Source organism: Hippopotamus amphibius, chromosome 12 (assembly GCF_030028045.1).
Source record: "Hippopotamus amphibius kiboko isolate mHipAmp2 chromosome 12, mHipAmp2.hap2, whole genome shotgun sequence".
Lineage (NCBI taxonomy): Eukaryota > Metazoa > Chordata > Mammalia > Artiodactyla > Hippopotamidae > Hippopotamus > Hippopotamus amphibius.
In genome coordinates this window covers 25,899,456-25,915,605 of record NC_080197.1, presented here as the reverse complement: position 1 = coordinate 25,915,605, position 16,150 = coordinate 25,899,456, and the positions used below count along the sequence as shown (strand labels likewise).

The window sequence follows — 16,150 nt, the reverse complement described above, 5'->3', positions numbered from 1 at the left end:
TTCAGTAGTTGCAGCAGGGCTCAATAGTTGTGGCTCACGGGCTCTAGAGCGCAGGCTCAATAGTTGTGGCGCACAGGCTTAGTTGCTCCGCAGCATGTGGTATCTTCCTGGGGTAGGGATTGAACCCGTGTCCCCTGCATTGGCAGGCAGATTCTTAGCCACTGCGCCACCTAGGAAGTCCTAATTGAATGCTTATACAATTGACAGTGTACAGGAAATAATTCTTCATTGTTTGCTTTTCCTTTGGGGCCTAGTAGAGGAGCCATAAGTGGATTTGTATAGATGGGAAGGGCCTGTCAAATGGTGTGGCTCTATTTTATGATTTGTGATTTTACTTCCCTGGTACAGAGTTACCTTTGAGCTTGAGAGCTATTGGCCCAGGAGTTCAAATGCCATGGTCTCATCTAACATATTTACCAGCCTATGTGAGAGACCCTGAAAATGTTACCTAACTTTGCCAAGCCTTATTTCCTTAGGGTGTTGGACTAGGTAGTGTCTAAGGATGCTTCCATCCTCCTGATTCTGTGATTCTCTATTTTAAAGAGGAGGAGGAAGATAAAACAAAGACAAAAAGGGAATTCCTCAGAGAGAATAATTGTGGGGCTGGGGCTGGGGCTGGGCAGCAGATTGCATGGAGCAGGGTTTCTGCTTCTGCCTCACAGACCCTCTTTACACAGACTGTCTGATATGACATCTGTCTGTTTCATTTAAAGGGACATCGATAAAGTTGATGAGTTAATGCAGGACATTGCTGACCAGCAGGAACTTGCAGAAGAGATTTCAACCGCTATTTCAAAACCTGTAGGGTTTGGAGAAGAGTTTGACGAGGTGAGTGGTTTCGTGCAGATCACACAAGCTTCACCAATGAACCCAGGACTGCCTTAAGGTGCTGTTGAAGCCTCTCAGGCAGGGAACATGTGGTTTGGAAATCACCAGTTCTCATCCCTCCAGAGACTTGAACAGAGGGTGTGGTATTAACTCTCCCTAATTCTGGGTTTGGAGGGATGCTTTCACTGTCTGGGGGAGCTTGGGTGGAGTAAAGGAACTTTGTTGGGACCCCTGCGTGGACTTCAGGTCAGCAATGGTTTCAAAAAGTAGTTACCCTGCACCTTTCTGTGGTGGGCCCTGGGCTAAGAGTAGGGGCAACTGAGGCCACCTTGCCCTGGAGAAGTTTACAGGATTTGCCCTCAGACAACTCTGATGTGAGATAAAGGTGATGCCAAGAAAGGAACATTTACATCTGACCCCTGAAAGATCCGTCTGGAACTTGGTCACCTACCAATTTCTGCCATAGCAATTAGAACCTGAGTCTCTTAGGTTTTTAAAATACACTTACAGGCCCTGTACCTCATTCTGCCTTTAGATTTGAGTCCACTGAAGGTCAGGCTCTTTCCACCAAACTTAATTCTTTGTGTTGATTCCCACTGTATAGCTGAGAAAACAGCCTGCAGCTTTTACCCTTGGCTCCCAGCACCAGGGTTTTCATGTTTTCAGACTGGAGTTTGATGGACTAGTCAAGTTCATTTCAATTCAGCAAACATTCCTGAATATTCAATCAGTGCGCCCAGTTCTAAGATAAAGAAATGGGAATGAAAAAATACAATCCCTTTTCTCAGGATGCTCACAGCCTGGTACAGGGACCCCAGGTGTAGATATCAGTAACTGCTCGAGAGTGTGTTACGTTCACTAGCAGAAGTGTGTTTAGGGTGTTTGAGTCACAGAGTGTGGACCTGGAATTCCTCTCCCCTCTGAGCTTCTCAGAAGGGATGTGTGTCCTCTGAGCCACCAGGTAAAGTTGATGAGTTAATGCAGGACATTGCTGACCAGCAGGAACTTGTGGGGGAGGAGCTGGGATTCCCAGGGATGTCTCTCATTTTTGTGTTTGCTTTTACCAGGATGAGCTCATGGCAGAACTAGAAGAACTAGAACAGGAGGAACTAGACAAGAATTTGCTGGAAATCAGTGGACCGGAAACAGTCCCTCTACCAAATGTTCCCTCTATATCCCTACCATCAAAACCCAGTGAGTACTTATCCACAGTCATGACACACCCATGACCCACGTGGTGGGTAATCTTGTGGTTGGCCACAGTTTCGGTCCTGAGTTGCCCAGAGTTAAGAACCAGGTAGGATCTGTTGTGACAGCCCTAAAGACAACATCACCTGCTCTTTCCTAGTTTCTCTGTAGAACAGGGTTTCTTAACCTTGGCACTGTTGACATAGCCAGACCATTCTTTGGGTGGCGACCAGGGATGGGGGTTGTTGTCCTGTGCATTGTGGATGTTTAGTAGCACCTGTGGCCTCTACCCACTAGATGCCAGTAGCATCCCCCTCCCCAAGTTTTGACAACCGAAAATGTCACCAGATTTTGCCAGATGTCCAGAGAGTGAGGGAGTGGGGAGGTGGGGGGTGGGAGGCGGCCCACCCAGCTGAGAACCACTATTCTAGAATTACTTTCCCTGTGTCACCAAACAAGCTGAGAGTTTAAGTCTAGGACAGCTCTTGCTCCCCATCTAGTATCCTGTGCTGTGCACAGCTGTGAAAGCTGGGGCCTCAGAGGTAGCCACAGTAGGAAGGAAACAGCTTGGCTTTTTTACAGACCTGGTTCTGTAAAACCTTCATTTCCTTCTGCCCTGCTGCCCCCATTATTTCACCCTTGGGTAGAAGTATTCCACACATAACTTCAAGAAAAGGTGAAGCATGGAGAGAGAGCCCAGGGAGCAAGGTGTGACCAGGCTGTGTCACCTCACTCTCCCACAGATCAAGAAGAAGTGGCCCCTCCAGTCGAGTCAGCTGCCTGGGGTCGGGTGCGGGCAGAGGGGGTCTGAAAGCTGTCCAGCGAGCTGCCTGCCATGTCTAGAGGTGGAGGGGGGTGGCTAGCGGGGAGTAGAGCTCTTCTGGGGTTCTTCCCACTCTCCCCCATCTTGGATGCTCTGGGACTGAGGCCACTCCCAGTGTAGAATCCTCCCTGTTTCGTCTGGTTCCAGTGTGGGGGGAGGGGCGGTGCTGGGGAAAGTGTGCCTGGTTATCTGGAGTTTTATGTTGTAGCTTTTAGGCACAGAGAAGCAGTCTGCTGACAGCCTGGAGATGAGGCTGGCCGCAGGGGCAGGGCTGTTTGTAGGCGCCATGTAGCACAGCCCTGGCATCCAGCCAGAATGTGTGGAGAACACCGCAGCCAGCCTTCCTAAACTAAACAGCCTTTTCTCTCTTCACGCAGCCAAGAAGAAGGAGGAGGAAGACGACGACATGAAGGAATTGGAGACCTGGGCTGGATCCATTTAACCGGTCCAGTGCGGGCTGAGCCCAGACAGACTCTGGTGGCCTGCGCGGTGGGCAGGCACGTGTGTGTGCGGGGCAGGCAAGACGTGGTGCAGGCAGGTTCCATCGCTCTCGAATTTCGCTCCAAAGCAGTAGGGCCGCATCACTGCTCACTCTGCATAGCATGGTCTGCACCCAGCGGGACGGGCGGGTGGGAGGGGGGGTGGGTGGGGTGGGGTGGGAGGTGCCTGCTGTTTATAATGTTGAATTTCTGTAAAATAAATTGTATTTGCAAATCCAACATTGAGCTTCTGGACTATGCTAACTCCACTGCTGAACCTCAATGGAAAGGGTTGACCGTTTGCAGTTGAAATGATCTGAAAATGTAACCTCTGTCCTTTTAAGTCAGCTGACTTGTCGCACATCTCTTTGTAAGACTTGTATGGTATTGGCAGAAGAGTCGTTTTTTAAAAGCCATAGGCTTTTCCTTGTCCTTAGCTGTAATAATGCATCTGATTTTGGTTTCCTCGAGAGCTGTATTTCTGTCCATCACCTGTGTACTGGCCCCTGTGTTTCCCACTCTGGCCTACTCCTCACTCCCACTCCCCTGGTCTTTTTGGAGTTTGTGACACTGATTTGAAACGGATGGTGTTCTCTTGAGAGCGTGTGAGATTGTTAAATTCCAGCTATACATTTTTCTAACATAGCTCTAAGGTCCTTGTTGCTGTTTGTGATAACTGATAGATAACTCATTGGAAACATGTGCATACATTTATATTCAGATGAAATTATGGTTTGCACTGTCTATTAAATATCTCAATTAATTTTCATACTTTGCCATTGTGTTTAATCAGCCTGCCGTTTACTTCGGGCATTGGCCCTTTCCAGGCCAGCGTGGTGTCCAGTGGAGTCTGGAAACATGGAAGACTCGAGCGTGATGTGTATCAACAGTTTGAACCAAGAGCAGAGCAGGTCTGAATAGAAATGTGTTTAGATTCCAGAAGCCGTGGACCTGTGGCCTTCACCTTGCGTGGGGACCCTCTGGGCGCAGTTCAGGAGTGAGTTGGTTCTCGTGTGGCTCCAGGGTCTTCCCTAGTTCTGTGTCAGCGTCCACGGGCAACGCCAGCAGGACAGAGACCCCCCACCTGTTGGAAACATTGGTGTGCCCACTGACGAGGCCCATCCGGTGCATTGAAGGAAATAGCCTTTCCCGTGGGGTGCAAGTGTAGGGCAGTGACTGAGAATCTAGCTCACAAGTCCTAGTCTCCGGTCTGCTGTGACTTGCCCTGTGGCTTTGCCCGGCCTCTTCCACTGTCTCTAGTTTTCTTTAGTGTTATGCTGCCTCAAGAATCTGTTGAACACTATGGAGCCTCTTCTTCAGAAAAGTGGATCTATGCATATTCATCCTTAATTCTGCATGCACATTGGCAGAATGGATAGGATCGCCCTCCAGTGCCCATCCCCAAATCTTTCGAGATTAAAACCAACCTGGGATAGGGAGGGTGGGAGGGAGTCATGGAAGGGAGGGGATATGGAGATGATTCACTTTGTCGTAGAGCAAAAATTGGCACAACAGCATAAAGCAATTATATTCCAATAAAGAGCTTTAAAATGAAAATAAATAAATAAAATAAAACCAACCTGATAAGCAACAAGGTCCTACTGTATAGCACAGGGAACTATATTCAATATCCTGGGATAAACCATGATGGAAAAGAATATAAAAAAGAATGTACATATGTGTATAACTGAGTCACTTAGCTGTACAGCAGAAATTAACACAACATTGTAAATCAACTATACTTCAATAAAAAAAAAAAAAGAAACAAAAACAACAACAACAACCTGAGTTCACAATTAAACACGCCATCGCTCACTGGGTGCCCAGTGGCAAGTTGCCCACCTGCCCTGGATCTCATTTTCCCACCCGTGAAACAGCAGGGTGGGATCAGATCGTTTCAGATGTCCTGTCTGCGAAGCTGCTGCTGCCTTGCTCCTCACCCCTCACTGCTCCTACCCCAGGGCTGCTACACTTAGAATCCGGGCTTGACCACAGCGGCTTGAAAAGTCATAACTTGCTAGGTCTGGACATTCTCAGAAGCTCTTTCCACCTCAGGAGGAATCTAGTGACAACATTTGCTGCCAGCTTCCACCTCCTCAGCCTGCAGCTGGTGGTCTGCAGGCATCATCTGGTGTGGGAAACACAGAGTGGAATTATACTGTTCTCATCGGCTGCCTCAGGGGCTTCTCACTCCAGGAATAGGTGAGGGAATCTGGCAGGCCCGAGCGTCCTCTGCTCTGCCACCCGTGGACATTAGCTTTTCTTTATCTGGCTTGCTGCCTCTTGGTCATGAGATGGTCCTTTATCACACACCCGGGGTCTAGAAGCACGGGAATCAGCACCAGCCAGATTTTCACCTCTGCCCAGGTTAGCAGGAGGCAAACCTTTCCCAGAAGACTCTTCACAAACTCCCCCAATGTTTCACGGGCCATAAGTGTCACGTGGCCACTTCTTGCTGCAAAAGTACCTGGGAAAGGGGACCAGCCAAAGGGTCCAATCAAGATCGTCCACTTGGGCTGGGGGTGGGGGGCCTTCCTTCCCTGAGCCCCTACTGCCATTGGATACTTGGACTAAATTGTGTTTCTGTTCGGAAGGAGAAAGAGGGGATGGTTGCTGAGTAGGTGGCATCAAGTGTTCACCTTGGAGGCAAACACCAAACCCAGACAGATGGGAGATGATGTGCTTCAGTGTCTTCTAAAACGCAGATTGGATCATGACGTGTTCCTTTCAAACCCCTCAATCTGCCTCTACCCTCTCTTCTGTGGCTGGAAAACTAAAGGTGTGTTGGAATTACCCAGGGAACTTGTTAAAAATTCAGTCTCCTGGGATTTACCTGGTGGTGCAGTGGTTAAGAATCCGCCTACCAATGCAGGGGACACGGGTTCAAGCCCTAGTCCGGGAAGATCCCAAATGCTGCACAGCAACTAAACCCGTGTGCCACAACTACTGAGCCTGTGCTCTAGAGCCCCAAGAGCCACAACTACTGAGCCCATGTGCCACAACTACTGAAGGCTGAGTGCCTAGAGCCCGTGCTCCACAACAAGAGAAGCCACCTCAATGAGAAGCCCATGCACCTCAATGAAGAGTAGCCCCCGCTCGCCGCAACTAGAGAAAGCCCGTGTGCAGCAATGAAGATCCAATGCAGCCAATAAATAAATAAATAAGTAAATTAAAACAACAACAACAAAGAAAAATTCAGTCTCCTGGGCCCCTTCCCCAGAGGTGGGTGGGAACCCAAGAATTTGCATTTTAACAAATCCTTTGGGTGATTCTGTAGGTGGGCTGGGGCTACACTTTGGAACACTCGCGTGGACAGGATAAGACAGAATGGCTCACATGGGCCCTCCATGACCTGCCCCCATTTCACCTCCCCCCATGCCTCCCCTTTATGCGGGCTCCAGCCCCTTGGCCCTCCTCTCCACACAGCCCGCCTCATCCTGCGTGGACTTGCTGCTTCCTCTGCTCCCACCTCCCCCGGCTCTCATCATGATTCCCCACTCACTCCCCAGATAGTGAGGTCACTGCGTTTCCTGCCTCCTAGATCTACTTGGCACAGATCAGGTACTCAGGGGTGTTTGTGTGACTGATGTGTGTGGTTGGAGAGGACTATTATGCCAGGAGAGGGTGGAATTTGCACTTGGGCTTGAAGGTGGAGTGGATATTGTACATGTGCCTGTGAGGGATGGGGTGTTCTAGACCAAGCGGAACTTGCGAAGGGAGACAAGGAGGCAGAGAGGTGAGGGGCTGTCTCTGGAGGATTTGACTTGGGGAAGGGCTTGCTTGGGAAGAGGTGGGAGGTAGAAATGGAGAGGTTGAGGCTAGGCTGGGATCTTGAGTGTGAGACTGAGTTTACACAGTCCTTCAGAATCAGGCAGGGAAGGGAGAAAGAAAGGAAGGGAGGGGCTTCCTAGGTGGCGCAGTGGTTGAGAATCCGCCTGCCAATGCAGGGGACACAGGTTCGAGCTCTGCTCTGGGAAGATTCCACATGCCGCGGAGCAGCTAAGCCCGTGCTCCACAACTATTGAGCCTGCCCTTTAGAGCCCGTGAGCCACAACTATTGAGCCCATGTGCTGCAACTACTGAAGCCCACGCGCCTAGAGCCCGTGCTCCACAACAAGAGAAGCCACGACAATGAGGAGACCGCGCACCGCAACGAAGAGTAGCCCCCGCTCACCACAACTAAAGAAAGCCCGCGCACAGCAAAAAGGAGACCCAACACAGCCAATAAAATAAATTAATTAATTAATTTTAAAAAAAAAGAAAGGAAGGGAGGAAGGGCAGGGGACGAGGAGGAAAGAAAGTCAGTTGCTCAGGCAATGACCTGGAGGCCAGGGGAAGGTAGAGATGCAGCTTTTTAGGCTGCCTCCCATTTCCCTCAGTGAAGTGAGGGCAGCATTTTTAGAAGCCACAGTACCGTGGAGTAAAATTCTGCTTCTTCAAGTCGAGACTGGACCCTGAGAGGGTGTGTGGACAGGCCACGGCAGCAGCTGGCCAAGGGGTAGATGCCAAGAGCACACGGCTCTGGGGTCTGGCACACAAGGTTCAGACCCTGCCCTTGAAGTGCCCAGGGACCGTGTGAGCTTGGGGAGGTGACCTCATGCCTCAGTCTCAGTTTTCTCATCTGTAAAATGCAGGTAATAACACACCTGCCTGTATTCCTTTCCTAGGGCTGCTATAACAAATGACCACAAGCTAGGTGCCTTAAAACAATGGAGATTTATTTTCTTACAGTTCAAGAGGTCAGAAGTACAAAACCGAGGTATCAGCAGGGCCACACTCCCTCCAGAGGCCTAGGGAGGGCCCTTCCTTGCCTCTTCCATCTTCAGGTAGCTCCTTGCCTTGTAGCTGCATCACTCTTATCTCTGCCTCCATCTTCACATGGCCTTCTTCCCTGTCTCTGTGTGTCCTCTTCTGTCACTTATAAGGACACTTGTCATTATGTTAGGGTCCACCCTAATTCAATGTGATCTCATCCTGATCCTTAATGACATCTGCAAAGACCCTATTTCCAAACAAAGTCACATTGTGAGGTACTAGGTGGACATTAATTTAGGGGACACTATTCAACCCACTGTGCTGCCTCACACACCTGTGAGATCATGGCCTGTAAAGCACCCAGCAGGGTGCTGGAAGCTCTGTGAGGTATTACGAGCCCCATTTGCTAGATGTGAGATCCAAGGCTTAGAGAAGCTTTGGGTTCCACTGCTGATAAGCACCAGAGAGAAGCAGCTAATGAATTTCTTGTGCTATGAAGGCCATTAATTCAACAACTGTATTTTGGGCACCTTTGTGCCAGCTCTCACAAAGCTCTTGGTGGGAAAATTAGGCCATTGCCACCCTCCTCTTCATCATCATGGCCAGCACAGGCTGGGTAATCAATGCAGTGAAACCAGTTGAGAAGGGGGCACCTGACCCCAGGAGCGCTTGTGGGAGGAAGCATTCTCTGAGCCAAGATTGAGGGGTGCTAAGGACTCAGCAAGGGAAAAGATGTGAAAGTCACGGAGCTAAGAGCATAGTTTTCAACAGCATGTGCAAGGGCCCGGAGGCCACCCTGGGCTTGCTTGTGGGTCTGAGTGGGACCATGACACAGAATCAATAGGCCTTTGGTAAATATTTACACGATGAGCTACAGATGTGGAAACTGAGTTGCCAAAGGTACTTCAAGTCCTATAGCAAGTACGGGCACAGCTAAGACATGAACTTGACTTGAGCCGCTGTCTCCCCATCCAGGTCTCTTCCTGTCTGCCCTGGGTACCCACCTTGTAGAAACAGCTTCCTTCCTTTCTGCTAAGCTGCATCCTGGCCTTACCCAGAAAACAGAGGGAGCCGTTGGAGTTGGGATAGAAGCTGGGTCCTGCAGCCCAGACCCTGCACCAATCCCAGGCTAGATTTCTGTGAGGCTCAGGCTAAACTGGACCCAAATTCCCACAGGGCAACTTGGGCTGCAGCAGGGGAAAGCAGAGGTGTGATCTGCTCACAGTGACATTACTTGCCTGGACTTTTTGGTTTTCAATAAGAAAGACAGTCTTAAAAGAATGGCAAACAGGACTTACCAGGTAGTGCAGTGGTTAAGAATCCACCTGCCAATGCAGGGGACATGGGTTTCGATCCCTGGTCTGGGAAGATCTCACATGCCACGGAGCAACTAAGCCCCTGCGCCACAACTACCGAGCCTGTGCTCTAAAGCCCGAGCCACAGCTATTGAGCCCATGCGTCTCAACTAGTAAGGCTTTGTGCTGTAAGTACTGAAGCCCACACGCCTAGAGCCCATACTGTGCAACAAGAGAAGCCACTGCAATGAGAAGCCAGTGCACCACAACGAAGAGTAGCTCCCTGCTCGCTGCAACTAGAGAAAGCCCATACACAGCAACGAAGACCCAATACGGCCAAAAAAAAAAAAAAAAAAAGGCAACCATTAAGGGAGCCTTTGCTAAGACCAGGTGCTTAATCTGCTTCATCTCATTTAATCCACATAAGAACTATTTCAGGGCTGGACCACCCATTGTCCTATTTTACAGGTGAGAAAACGGGCTCAGAGGGATAAAGTGACTGGCCCAAGGTCACAGAGCTGGTGAGCAGCAGAGCCACAAGAATGCAGACCCCAAGCCCTTCCCTGCCATGGTGGTGGAGGAGAGGCAGGTCACAGGGACTCTCCTGTCTCCTTTAGATGGTGCCAACTCTGAATGCGATCAAGTGCTGAGGTCCAAAGTGAAGGCCAACTCTCTTGGAAATCTTCCTACTGAGAGTAGAAAGGCCACAGACAACAGGATCTAGAATCATCCAGGTGACCTGGAACGGAGCTGTGGGGTCAGAGTCATGTAAGCGGAGCTGGGCTCCTAGTTCCTTCCACAAGGGGCTTTGAAGACGGGACTCCTTTGGGGCTGGTTTGTCTTTCCCATCCCGAGGCCCCACCTCTTTTCCGCCAGACCATCTCACTAGTACTACTTCTATTTCCTTCTCTCCCAGCTATGTGGGGGCCACTTGGTTCCCTTGTGGAAAGTGTGGACAGGGATCCCCTGATATATACGACAGCACTTGCACTTATCTATTGCTTCATCATAAACCACCCTGAAACGTAGTGTTGAGGAGCAACTACTTCCTTATTCTGTGGTCAGAGATTCAGGAAGGGCCCAGTGGGGATGACTTCCCTCTGTTCCATGGTGACTGGGGCTTCACCTGCAATGCCCCGAAGGCTGGCGGCATCCACAGCTGGCATATCTGGAGACCTCTTCAGTTGCATGGTATGTGTGGCTGTTGGTGCTGGTTGTCGGCAGGGACCACTCCTGGGGGGTCAGCAGGAACACATGGCTTCTCCATGTGGCTCGAGCCTCTTCACAGCACGCAGGCCTCAATGTAGTCCGAGCTCAGGGCTCTAAAAGTGATTGTCCCGGCCAGCACCGTGGACAGTGCATCACCTTCATGACCTAGCCTTGGAAGTCGTGCAGAGTCACTTTGCTGTGTTTTACTGGCTACAAGTGAGTTGCAGACCCACCCAGTTTCAAGGGGAGGGGAATTAGACTCCACCTCCCGATGAGGACAGGGCTAGTTCTAAAAGAGCATGCAGGACAGGAGATATTATTTGGGCCATCTTTGGGAGGCACAATCTGCCGTGGTAGCTGACACAGAGTGCTTAGTATGTGCCAGGTATTGAATTAACTCACCCGGTCTCTGAACCGCCATCCAGAGAAATTTTTTTGAGTACATGCCATATCTATATCTATATCTATATCCACACACACAGAGTGGTATATTGCATACATAATATATTGTGTACGTAATACATACACAACCCCTTGAGGGTTTTTTGTTTGTTTGTTTGTTTTGGGGGGGGCGGTTGGCTGCACCATTCAGGATCTTAATTCCCTGACCAGGAATCAAACCCACACTCCCTGCAGTAGAAGTGTGGAGTCTAACCACTGAACCACCAGGGAAATCCCACCCCTTGAGGATTTAAAACTCTGGGATAAGAAATAAATATAATAAGCATTTCCAATGTATTCTTCCAGTGTTCCAAAGGAGTCAAGAGCTTTACCTCTGAAATATGTCCCCTTTCTTTCCCTCCACTTGGTCCAGGACACCATTAAATCTCATCTGGGCAACTTTAGTTACCTTTCTGATCTCTCTGCCACCCATCTTGCCCGACCCCCACTAATCCTTTCTTCATAGTAGCCGGGTCCAGTGTGATCTTTCTAAAAAGCCGTCACTCCTCATTTAAAAGCTCCTGTAGCTTCCACTGCCCTCTGGACAGAGTCACAGCCAGCCTCCACACTCGAGACATGCTCTGCAGGCCCCTTCCTGCCTTCCCAGCTGCTTTGAGGCTGATTCTTTCGGCAGCGATTCTCACGCAGGGGTTGGCAGAACATCTGCATCAGAATCTCCTGGGACTAACTCAACATGCGGCTTCTGCGTGGGTCAGAACTTCTTGGGGAGCGGGGCTCCGGAAATTGCATTTTAAACGTGTTTCCAAGTTTCTCTTTTTCATTAAAGTCTGAGAACCCCACCTAGCCTTTGAGATAATCTCTTCTCATGTAACACCCTCACCCCCGTTCTGCAGATGAGGAAACTGGGGCCTAAAGAGAATGACTTTCCCACGGCCTCAGTTTTCATGTTAGGGAACTGAAGGGTTAATTCAAGTCAGCCCTCAGGGCGATTGTGCAGAATCTCCAGCGCGCGTTCTCCAAACTTCTCCATCAGGGTGTAGGTTCCACCGAACACTTTTTGAGAAACGCGGCCACCACTCCTTCCAGTAGGTGGTGTGATGCTCTGGTCCAAGCGCAGGAGCCCAGCCCCCAGGGAGAGTGAGGTCTTTCCCTGCCCCACCTCCCGGGTTTCAGGGGTCGACGCCGCAGTGCGCCCGGGTGCCTGCAGGTGGCGTCATCTCCCCGGAAGTGAGGCACCGCGCGCCGCTGGAACCTCGAGGGGCGGGGCGGGGGGGTCCGGTGGACTCTTCCCGGGTGGTCTGCGCCCCTGGAGCGAAGGGCGAGAGGAGGTGGGGTGGGGGAGATGGGACGCGGATGGGCTTAGGACCACGTCCCCTGCCCCCCCCCCCCCCCCCAGCCGTCCCCACCTGCCTGCTTTCTGGGGTCTGATGAGAGAGACGGACTCGGGGATGGGGGTGGGGGTGGGGGCGGGGGTGTTCATGCACTTAAGGAGGTCCCGGCTCCTGCCAGAGGAGGGGTGAGAGGTGAGAGTGTAGCAGATGGGACAGAAGCCGGCCAGGAGGTGGGGCCGTTAGAACCACAACAGTCGTAATAATAATAATTACCTATGGGGCGCCAGGGGCCTGGAGGGCGAGGAGGTGCGCCTGGTGTGCGTTGCTCCCCTGTCCTCTAGGAGGTCGCTGCCCTCGCCCTAGGAGTCCCGCAAAGGAGGGCATCCCTGTGGGTGACGCCTCCCCTTGGGGCTTGGCCTGCAAGTGGGAAGGTGGGGGTGGGTCCCGGGCCTTGGGGTCAAAGCCTGCTAGTTGAATAAATGAATCAACTGATGAAAAGGATAATTGGACCAGGACAGGAGTTTTCAAATTTTTTGGTAACAGAATCATTTAGTCCAATGAGGTCTTACAGGAAAGCCCATTATATGATAAAAGTGTAGCTGGCTGCTTTGCCTGCCGCAGGGGGGTGGGGAGGGGGGACAGAGCCCTGGCTTTGGGGCTCCACATGGTCATGTCTCTGCAGAACAATGAGAGTTAAATAGACCTGGTTTGGTGACAATATTGCCACTTTCCTTTTCTTCCTACATTTAACCTTAGCCAACCCCTCACGGTTAACGTTAAGATCTGTTTATATTGGCCAGACTCTGAACTCTTAGCTGTCATATTGGTCATAAATCCAGATGATGTTCCCATGAAGAGAGGGAGGAGGCCACTGCCCATGGCTAGGAAAGATGGGCTGGGTGTTGGTGGGGGGAACCTGCCTTCCCCCTGTCCCTGGCCATGTAGATTCCTCTTGGCCACCTCTCAGCACAGCGGCTGGGGTTTCCCACGCAGAGGATTGGGTGTACTTTGGGGAGGACGCTCACGGTGAGCACGGGGACAGGGCCACAGCCCCATCTGTCAGGCGACTAGCCTGCCTCGGCCCACTCTGCTGTCATAAAGTGACCTTCCGTGGCCAGAGGCTACGTGCTCCCTCTCACTGGCCTCTAAGTTCACTTTAACACCAGCCAGCATTTATTAAGCACTTACCAGGTGCTCAGTGTGCTGCGAAGGGCCTTGTGGGTTTTATTTCCATCAGTCCTCACAATAACCCTAGGAGTGGCTGTTACTATGTCCCCCATTTTACAGATGAGAAAATGGAAGCTCAGAGAGGGAGAGTAACTTGGCTAAGGTCACACAGTGGGCGATTCAAACTGTCTACCCACTCTGACCTGGGCCTCTGAGCCACAGACTGGCTCTTTAGCACCTTCCCCTCTGCATGTGTCTTCTCCTGTCTCTTGTAAGACATTTGTCAGTGGATGTAGGGCCCACTTGGGTAATCTAGGAGGATATCATAAGATCCTTCATTTAATTACATCTGCAAAGACCCTTTTGTCAAAGAAGGTCACATTCACAGGTTCTAGGGACTTGGATATGGACATATCTTTTGAGGAACTACCCTTCACCCCACTACAGAGGTTGTCGCAGTCCTTACATTTCACAGGCGCCCTGCCAGAGACATGAAAGTGGGAAGCAGAGGATTCCTCTAAGGACAGTGCCGTGTGCAGTAAACTCAATAAATGTGAACCTAGGGAATTCCCTGGTGGTCCAGTGGTTAGGACTCTGCACTTTCACTGCCGAGGACCCGGGTTTGATCCCTGCTCGGGGAATTAAGATCCCACAAACGCACCACGGTCAAAAAAAACCAAAAACAACAAGTGAACCCAAAGTAAGAACTCAAGGCACAGGGAGGAAAAAGCCACTGGGAGGGCCTGCCCCTTTGGGCCTTGTCTCTGAGGGGGTCCCTGGGACGGGGCAGAGGCACACCCGTAGCTCCAAGTCCTTTCTCCAGGCTGAGCCCCACATGGGCAGGCGTCTTTGCGTCCCCTTCTGGCAGAGCACTACCCAGAAACATATTTTACCCGTAAACGGGCCAATTAAGAAGGCAAATGTTTTCAAACAGGAGGATTTATTGGCATGGAATGTGGCATCCCTCTGAGCGGGAGGAATGGGTGTGCGTGCAGAGCCATCTGGAGGGGAGTTGTTTATCATATTTATTTAGTTACAAGTTGCTGGTTTGGAACTGGCAGGGCTTCATTAGGTGTGAGCACGGATCCCTGCGGGGGTGCACAGACCCCGGCAGCTCTGGCATGCACATGTGCCCTTGTCTGTGCAGACATGTATGTCTTTGTGCCTGAGTGTGTGTGTCCATGTGCCTGCACATGTGCTTGCATGCACACTCGTGTGTGCACACGCCTTGATCACGTTCTTCTTTATGTGTGTGTACACGGTCTCCGTGGCTGCAGAGGCAGGGACACCATGAGTGTAAACGGCCTGTATGCCTGATCTCCTGTATGTGTGTGCACGCACATGCCTGTGTGTGTGCACGGGTGTGCACTCTTCTTTGCGTGTGGATGTGTGTGTGGTCTTGTGTGCACAATCCCTTGGCAAGAACCTGTCACACCTGTCTAACTCTGTTGCTGATCACGCTCTCCTTAAAAGTCTCTTCCCTGGCAACGTCCTCTGTCGCCCCCACCCCTCTGTGGCCCTCTTCTCTTCTCCTTCTAGGCCAGGGATTGCCAGCAGGTCCTGTGAGTGAGAGAAGAGGGCCTGGCCTAAGTTAGGCTTTTGATACAGACTCATTCTGCATGTTAAAGGCAAAGGAATTGTCTTGGCATCTGCAAAGGTATGTATGCTTCTGTTTTACTTGAAACACTGAACTCTGACTCTGAAACTACCCTGTATGATAAAGGTGTGGGATGTGGAAATCCTTGCAAGTGCAGTAACTGACAACAGAACTACTAAGCCTCAGATTCTACGAGACTATAGGGAAGGGTGGGGACTGGTGAACTGCAGAGCATGTGCTCTAACTACTTAGTTCTTAGCTACTTCTTAACTATTTCTCAGCAATGGTTGCCCTCAGGGGGTTCTAGCTCATGTTCCCGGATCTTCTGATTTTCCAAGAGAAGACAAAGATTTGTATTTTTTTTTTGTAATTTTAACTGAGCATGGCTTGATTTTTTTTTTTTCCATACCACGTGGCGTGCTAGATCTTAGTTCCCCGCCCAGGGATTGAACCCAGGTACCCTGCCGTGGACGTGCGGAGTCGTCACCACTGGACCATCAGGAAAGTCCCAAAGCATGGCTTCCTTCTTAAATATTGGCTCAGAGATATTTTGAACACTGTAGGTGAAATTGAACTTGTGTGTGGGATGGCTGAAGCCCACTCTGCTCATTTGCAGCCTCTCAGCCACATTCTCCTAGGGGAGCCCTGCTGCTCTGTGGCTTTAGGGATCACAGCTAAGCTGACAGCTGACCTTTGTGCCTCTAAGTTGGGCCCAAACCTATACCTAGGCCAGACCCTCTCCTCCCAGGCTCCTGTCTTGTGAGCGCCAAGAGCCCAAGATGTCGACAGTGCACTGCAGCATCGCCCCCCACCTGTGTCTCCCTCGGGTTCCTGAGTCAGGGGCAGCCTCACCGTCAGCCCTGCAGACTGGAATCTGGGCGTCATGCTTGGGTCCTCTCCTCCCCTCAGCCTCCTTGGGCATCCAGTCCAATCAGTCGCCCACTCCTGCTGACAATGCCTCCGTGACAGTCTCCCCAACTCCATCATCTCTCACCTTGATGACTGTGACAACCACCTCGGCCTCTCCCGGCGTCTGGCTCCTGCCTCCTAGTCCCTTCCCCTCCCAGCAAGGCCCA

At 51.0% G+C, this 16,150-nt stretch overlaps 1 protein-coding gene across 1 annotated transcript in view; it reads left to right on the top strand.

The window, feature by feature from the left end:
- CHMP4B (charged multivesicular body protein 4B) overlaps positions 1 to 4,087 on the top strand; it is a 46,132-nt gene extending 42,045 nt beyond the window's left edge. The window contains exons 3-5 of the mRNA XM_057703304.1: positions 714 to 828; positions 1,896 to 2,022; positions 3,217 to 4,087. Coding sequence (XP_057559287.1) covers positions 714 to 828; positions 1,896 to 2,022; positions 3,217 to 3,281 — 307 coding nt within the window. The 3' untranslated portion in view covers positions 3,282 to 4,087. The remainder of the gene's footprint in view (positions 1 to 713; positions 829 to 1,895; positions 2,023 to 3,216) is intronic.
- The last annotated feature ends 12,063 nt before the right edge of the window (positions 4,088 to 16,150 follow it).